The sequence below is a fragment of the Ceratina calcarata genome, unplaced genomic scaffold, assembly GCF_001652005.2.
Source record: "Ceratina calcarata isolate Rehan_Ccalc_2016 unplaced genomic scaffold, ASM165200v1 scaffold334.2, whole genome shotgun sequence".
In the NCBI taxonomy this organism is placed as follows: Eukaryota; Metazoa; Arthropoda; class Insecta; order Hymenoptera; family Apidae; genus Ceratina; species Ceratina calcarata.
Genome location: NW_017156169.1, coordinates 369,974 through 377,861, shown reverse-complemented (window position 1 = coordinate 377,861; position 7,888 = coordinate 369,974). Strand labels below are relative to the sequence as shown.

At 44.4% G+C, this 7,888-nt stretch overlaps 2 protein-coding genes across 2 annotated transcripts in view; one reads left to right on the top strand and one right to left on the bottom strand.

Annotated features, from left to right (window-relative positions):
- The window catches only part of LOC108624865 (T-box transcription factor TBX20), a gene marked incomplete at its 5' end in the record, with an annotated part of 37,296 nt that overhangs the window by 622 nt on the left and 28,786 nt on the right, over positions 1 to 7,888 (top strand). The gene's annotated exons all lie outside the window — the stretch shown is intronic.
- Positions 4,816 to 7,767, bottom strand: LOC113464326 (uncharacterized). The gene is made up of 3 exons (XM_026813444.1): positions 7,513 to 7,767; positions 7,234 to 7,438; positions 4,816 to 6,833 (listed from the first exon to the last, which is right to left on the bottom strand). Exon 3 carries the CDS (start codon positions 6,812 to 6,814, stop codon positions 6,125 to 6,127), a length of 690 nt encoding a protein of 229 aa, XP_026669245.1. The 5' UTR covers positions 6,815 to 6,833; positions 7,234 to 7,438; positions 7,513 to 7,767; the 3' UTR covers positions 4,816 to 6,124.

The window sequence follows — 7,888 nt, the reverse complement described above, 5'->3', positions numbered from 1 at the left end:
ACGCTGGGATGGTCGAATTTTGTCAACATCAATAAAATGCCAAATAATCATACTTAACTCATTAAATATCGAAATTAGAAGATAAATGCACTATTTTTAATGATAGGAAATGCGTTTTACTAAGGTACATGAACTTTTGGTATTAACTGTATAGCCAATACATCCTTAAGGAAGTGATCAAAGTTCTGTAATTTCGGGCTGACGATGATCCATTGAATTTATAAAAATTGTGCACGACTACGAAAACATATGCAGAAACATAAGTTCTCATTAAGAATCCGTAGTGTACTTATTGCTCGATTGGTTAACGCCTCGTGCGAATAAGAACAGGAGAGTCGCGTGGCGCGTGCAGGTGCAGCGGAAGATGACCAAATCGGGAATACTTGATGAATCGAGGATATTTATTACGGTGAGAAAGCGGTGTCAGCGGATATTCAAAGAATTCGTTTACACGATTGCGCGAGGCAAAGCAGTAACTTACTAGTTGTCTGTATCCCGTTAACGGTAAGAACTGATATCTATAACATTGATAATGTTGTTGATGGCGAAGACGTCAGAGTTATTTAATCGAGCCTTTATAATTGCACGCGTTATCAGAAACCGAGTGTCTCTTGATTTCTGCGAGGCTGGTCGCGTGTCGACGATAACGTATTATCCTGTTCGTTTCGTTTCGATGATACCTCTTAAGATTAAACGCCGAAACGAAAGTTACTACCGTAATTATCATCGATAATTAATGACGGACGATACAGAAATAATGGACTTTTACTAAACGTGCAAGTTTATTTAATTCGAAAACGTTAAATAGAGTGGAATTAACGAACGGTGTAACAAACAACTATTACGTTTGTTTGCCAGTTCCCTTGACAGATTTAGTATATATATTAGAGTTAGTCTCCGTTGCCTGCAAACATCTCGTAATTTCGACGTGGTCACGCATCCTTTGAGCGCGCAGCTGCGGCGGACTCGACTTTATTAGCATACCTATAAAAATGTGAACGCGCGAGCGAACAAACGGCACGGTGGTGGTGCGTGTTATGGCTCGGTGTGCCGGACGCACACGGAGCCGGTCAAATAGCCGCGATAAATTACACCTAAAACTCCCTTAAATATCTCGTAAAACGTCAGTCAATGAAATCCATTAGTTCGAGTACGCGCTCGCTCGGAAGTTTTGTTTGAGTTTGTCGCAATTTGCCGGTTACCCGGCGGCGGACGACCCTACTGGCCGCGGCGCCGTTTCTTTGTTGGAAACGCTCGACCCCGCGCCACCACGGGATAATTAACGACCGGAATCGTAGCGGCGTGACGCCGTCTAATTACCCCGCCGAAAAAAATTTTATTTTCCCGTTATTGGTCGAACGCGCGCGCGCGCGCGCGAGCGTGTTCCCGTCGAATTTGTTCGCACGTAGTAAATCGAGGCAATTAACGCCAGAAAGTAATTTACCTGAACCGGAGAGAGCTCGAAGAAGTCGAAGAGGAAACGGTTCCTGTTGCGAAACGATTCGGTAAACCTCCACAAATCATTAACATCGACTAACATTTTCGGTCCTAATTGGCAAAATGAACGCCGTCGATCTCCATTTGGCAAATGAAATCTAGGAAACAATTTTAATTACTTTATTTTTTATTCAATTCACGATCACCGAACGTATTAATGTTCGTCTAATGATGAAAAAAGGCGTCGCGCTGGCAGGCGTCGAGGAACCTGAAAAAAATGTTTCTAAACAATTCGCCGGGTGTGTCGCCGAGCTTAACGCTTTTCCTGGGGACGATCGATATATCAAGGTACGCGGCAATGCACGAATAGAGCGTCGTTAGCACGAGAAACTTGGCACGAAATCCCAGCTGAACGAGAACGTCAGTCTCTCGAGTGACAATACGAATTCGGACCAATCAGGTGGAATTGTCTGGCCCTACGGGGTGCCACGGCCATATACTCCTCTGATTCTTCCTCGAGGACTAGGTTCACGGGGTCTCTTTTTTCCCACGTTGGCACCCGCCAGCTTCTCACTCTCTTTCTCTCTTTCTTTCTCTTCGGCCTCTTCCTTTCCTTCGTCCTTCTGTAGACGGCCTCGATTTCAATATCGTGAACAAAGCCAATTTCGTGCGTGCAAACGTCGTCATTCGCGAAACGAAAGAAAGCACGGACACGCGTTCGGTAAAAGACGGGCTTCTCAAAGGACTCTTTCTAGAACCGATCTTCTCGCCTCGCACCATGTAATCAACGAGTTTTCGCCGGTCCTCGTTTCACCTGACCCGATAACGTACCCTTATCTTACTCCTTACTTATACACGTATAGGAAACTGATATTGGTGCAGCCGACCAGTGGTCTCTTTCGGCGTCGACGTCGTCGGAAATAAAAGAAACTCCGAAACGGGTTCGGTAGCTTTCGCGAATACCGTAGGACTCAGTTTATCGAGCCAATGATATAATTTATGTATCAACGAAATTTATAGCATAAATGTTGCCATTTTATTAAGCGATAACATAATTAAGTGGTATAGTAAATAAAACTACTAGCTGACTTTCTACAATCGATTTGTACTTGCAATACAATTATTATTGTACGGGTTAATGAAAACAAATTGGACAGTAGTTATATTATAATTACTTTCACTGTTGCTTAAAAATATGTGGCCACTTGCTTGGCTGCAAAAGATGGAGAACGAGTATGGAATAAAATAAATTAATAAATGTACATCAGAAATGGTTTTAAATATTTCTATAAAAATTGGAATAAATTTTTTAGACAGGTCAATTATAATGGCACGTAGTCGAAAACAGTATTTAGTTCGAGTCCACGTAATCCATAAATTAAAATACTATACTGGATGAAGCAATAAATATTTTACGCTTTGTTGAAAACTTAGTATTTAATGAGACTATTTGGAACTGAGTACAGTATGACAATGAATTTGTCTACCGGAACGAAAACTATTCCGATGTCGACGTCTTGACAATGAAGACCTTCCTGTCTTGGGTCTGCATTCTGACCTGTCGAACCCTGTCGAATAAAAGATGTCTTTCTAATCGGATATTTTCCGATGATCACAAACTGCAGAAAAGGAGTCATAAAACCATTACCGGTACCCAAATGATTGCAAATAAAAATCAATCCTTACTTATAACAATGAAAATCATAAACTAAGAAACTTTTCACCCTAAACGTCCAGGTATGCGCTTTAATAACAATATTTTATTAATACACGGGTTCGTAAAATTGATTGTCGTACAATAAAAAAATAAAATGAGAATGAAATATAAAATACAAAATTAAGATTCATTTGCCGATTCGTATTAATTGAGTTCTACTGATTAACGCCAACGGTTCGGTAAAAAGGAACAGTGAATAAGGTTGCACGAAAGCAGCGAAAGTCGAACCGGACGGCGGCGGGGCTCAGTTCGCGCAGCCCTCGCGACGAGTGTATATTTTTCAAAGTTTAAGTAGGTGATCGTGCTCTGCGAAACGCAGCACGCGGAATAGGAGGTGCGGACGAGGAGCAGGTCAGCGGAGAGCGAGACAGGATACCGGCGGATCGAGGGTACTCGTCACGCGAACCCTTCATCAAGGTGCCAGCAACCTACATTACACACTCACACGTGCCTCCGGCTGGGCATGGGTGAAACGTGCACGTTACGCGAGAGAACCGTGCACGGATCGCGAAACACGACACACGGAACCGGAGGAACGAGAGGACGATAGAGAGAGCCGCGAGGAACGGACAGGGAGGGTAGAAAAAAGAAGAGAGAAACCCCAACCCGGGAAGGGATCGGTAAACGCCTATGTATCCGCGCGTTATCCCGCTGTTTTCTCATTTCACGAGTGGAAAACCTGACCGACTATCTACGTACAGTCGTGCAAATAGCGTGCGAACGGGGATTGAGTGTCGCGTGGTGAGAATTTTCCGTGGCCTTGAGGAAATTACGCATCCGGCGTTTCAGTTCACGATCTCCAATCACGGAATTAAAAACGTGAACACTTTAAATGTAATTGCCACGTTACAACAACACGTTTCTCGCTCCTTTCGTTCCACAAGTTTTCGTAGCACGTTCATACGTATTCGCCTATTAATTCATTCGCGTTACGATAAGTGTGCACATTAGATATAATTATGAACGGAAGGGCGAGGGATGAATAACGGAGGACAGGCAAAGGTCAAAAGCGGAGTAACTAATTACATACCGGACGGGACGGGCTGACAATCGTCTCGAAATCGTGGAGCCGCTAGTAGCCGGAGTCGGCACGGAAATAGCCGCGGCATACTTAATTATAACAGGGACAACACCTGGCGGCGGGCGCGCGCTACGAAGTCGTTAGCTCGGCAAACATTTTAAGTAACTCGGATGGCCTTTCGGATCGCTATAATATCCAGTGCTTCCGTAATCCATTTGTACCAGCCCTTCCGCCGCTGTGTCCTCGGGGCTTGATGGCTTCTCCACCCCTAAAACTCCACCGCGTACGCACGCGTGTACGTACACTTATACGACGCGTCCCGCTTCGAACCAGATGGACGCGTAGGCCACTTACACGTTCCCGTTTCCACGTGTGGGTTACGTTCTATACGTTTTACGTGCACAGGCGTATTTCGAGGCTATTGGGGTGCTTTGGGGTCGAGGTGTTCCTGCGATTATGGGCTCGTTAGCCACGGCCCATGGAGGGCTTGTTTGTTTCTGCCTAATTTGACAGGGAAATACACGCTGCGACGGGAAACGTGGGCGAGAGGGACAAATTTAAATTAGCCAAACAATTTTCCTCGATGTTCGATCAGTTTTATTGCATTTACTACTCAATAAACCAAAATCGTTCGCGGGGTTTTAAGCGAAATTCGAATAAAAATCTTTTTTACGCATTCTACTTCTGGCATTTCATATACATATGCACGAATAGTATTTCCTGACAAAACATTTAGTTTGTTAGACTTGTTGCATGTACGACATTTTAATTAATACATAGGGTGACAGTGTTGAATCTTTTATTAGACAGTAAATTGAAACCATGTAAGCAAGTTTCTACTGCATCTGATTTTCTTTCGAAATACGTTTTAATCTAGAATAAGAGATGTCATGTAGAATGAAATGAAAACATCAACGAATGTACAATTGTATCGTTAGGGAATTCGCACGCGAGACGAACATTTCAGTGTGGGGACGGTTACAGACAAATCGAGGTCTCGTGATTCGCTATAAAGATAAGGGTGATCGTGTCCGCGCGAGAGCTTACTTACGGATGGAGGCAGAGGGGGAGCGAAATAGAAAGGGGATCAACTCGATTGACTTACTATCGATACTTAATAGCGGGTTTAATGTATTTCTGCCACTCCGCCCTCTGTTCCCGACGCGAGAGTAACCACCCTCGACGTCCAATTTTCCCGATGATTTATCGCGTCACGATCGGTGTGCGCTAGAAATTTGTATCGAAAACAGGGGACCAGCAGACATTTATCGTATAAGAATATTTTTAGATTTTCTGTTCCATATCGCAGCATCCATTTTTACATAAGCGGTCAGTAAATGGTGGCAGAAAAGTACATTGAATTATTAGTCTATTAACGATAATTTGAAGGAATTGATCGAAGAATGTTTGAAGAACGATTTCCACAGGGAATTCCGTGCCGCGGTTGTCGATAGAGGATGCTTAACGAGATTCCGTTTTACGAAAGGATGCATCCTACGCGACGTTTGTTGCCTGACGGAGGCTCGTTCATCCGTGAATCGATATTTGCGGTCGGCGAGTTTGATGCGATCGCTGCGTTTGCGGTCTCGGGGAACCGATCGGCCGTCATTCAATGAGCGCTCACGATTTGTTGCATTCGTGCGGCTTTCAACGTGATCGTTGTTAAGACCCCGATCGTTGCTGCTCGTCGCGCTGTCGGTGGCCGTATAATTATCTCGTTGTTGTTCTCTTTGTAACTTTTAGTGCGTCGCGAACGCTGTGTTTATCTTCGTTCCGTGCCAGGAGGCAATACTATTATTTCGAATCGGAGGAAAAAAGCTTTATTCCCAAGTGATGCTGGATCGAGAAAAACTTAATTCGAAGCGAATCAAGATTTTACATATTCGCTATTGAACGGGTTAAAAATCGCACGACTCCCTTCGATGTTCACGTTCCTCGTCAAATTTATTTTACAATGGAACGACGCCGGAGATTCTCCAGCTTATGATCGCGAGGATTCCACAGATTTGACTAGACAGAAATATCTGATAGGTCGGACTGTTCCTCGCGAAGAGAGCCAGGAAAAACAGTATCCCGATATAGATTCCGGTGTTGACCACTCTGCAGCAACATTGTGGCATTCTCCCCTCCAGCATATGCGCGCCGCGCGTCGCGATGCTACGAATGACGATCGACGCCCGTTCCGTCCGTTGACGAAATCCAGTGGTGACCGTGGTGGGTCCCATTTGTACCGTCGAAAATCCTGACGACAATTCGCAAAGGGCTGACTCGTCGACGGTCGTTTGAACCTGTTTCTCCTCCATCGTCTGCGTTACTCCCACTCCCTGTGTCGGTCTGCCACCCGGCGTAAGCGAACAGTCATCTAATCGTTGACTCCCGGCCGGCAGCTCCTTCCTCCCTCGTTGCGTGTCCGTACCGTCCAGTTCCTGTTGAAGATTTCCGTCCTCGCCGTCGGTGTCCTTTAGGAAGACCGAGAGCAAGTCTTCTTGGCACAGCCTTTGCCGGATGCACGGTGGCAGTTCTTCTAATATGGATAACACGTTCTGAACGCAGGTTCGACGGCACACTTTGTTCCGCGGGTTGCACGGGCCCGGACAGTCCGTGAACCGATCGGCCATCGCTCGACGGGACGAACTCATCGTTTTTCAATTACTGCCGCTAATGTGAAATAATAAATGAATGGAATATAATGAATTCAAACCCTTTTGGATAGTATTTTAATGACTAGTAGGACAGGATCTAGGCACGAATTTTCTGAAGGGCCTTCAAGGGATCCTATCTTCGAATTTGTATTTTTAAACAATGACGAGATGAGATTGATAGTTTAAATAATAATTATTGTTGGCTGAATTGACTCAGCTGAATTATTTTTGCCTCCTACTCGTCGATATAAGGACCCAGTTTTTTGGTAAATAGATAACAATATGATTTTACTTATATTGCAAATTGTATTCATTTTTATTACAATATTTATATCTGGTAACAAATTATGTAAATGGGTTAAGGAAAACCTGCTAGAATATTTATATACGGTTATCGGTTAGTGAAAAACTGGTACCTTCGACGGAAAAATGTTGATAGGATCGTGGAACGTAGATAAGCGTTGTCGACGTATTCGTGTCTCGGGCGCGTCGACGTCGACGAGGACGCGCATCTGTCCGGCGCGTGCGCCCCGACGCTGGAGGTGTTGAAAAGTTGACTGCATATAACGAGGTTCAAGGGTGACTCGCTCGTAACGAAGCTTGAAAGGCCTGCGGGCGCTCCTTTCAATCAAACCGACGTAGTCGTAGTTAAACCGTGCGCCTTCTCGCGATGCATTTCTAACCGGAGAACTCACCACTCTCCCAAACGGATTGATCGCGCGTGTATACGTGTCTGTCCCGTCACCGTTCCTTCCTCTGCATCTCAAAACCTTTATACACCGTCCGTCGTATCAATTTTATTCTCTGTTCTCATCGTGTTTATCAAATTTTTAATTGACGTTATTATCGTTTGGACGCTTCTCTTAATTTGGTCCAGGTTAAAACGACGAATTTTTCATTGGGTCGAAAGCAATCTGAATGAGCAGACTTCAGTCGAATGTCAAATCAGTGACTGAACGATAAGAAACTTATTTTTTTTTTAAATAGGCTTGTCGCCTCAGATCGACAGGTACCTCTGCATAGGACTTTATTTATAGTTGACAACTAGAAGGAAGACAACTATTGGGTTGG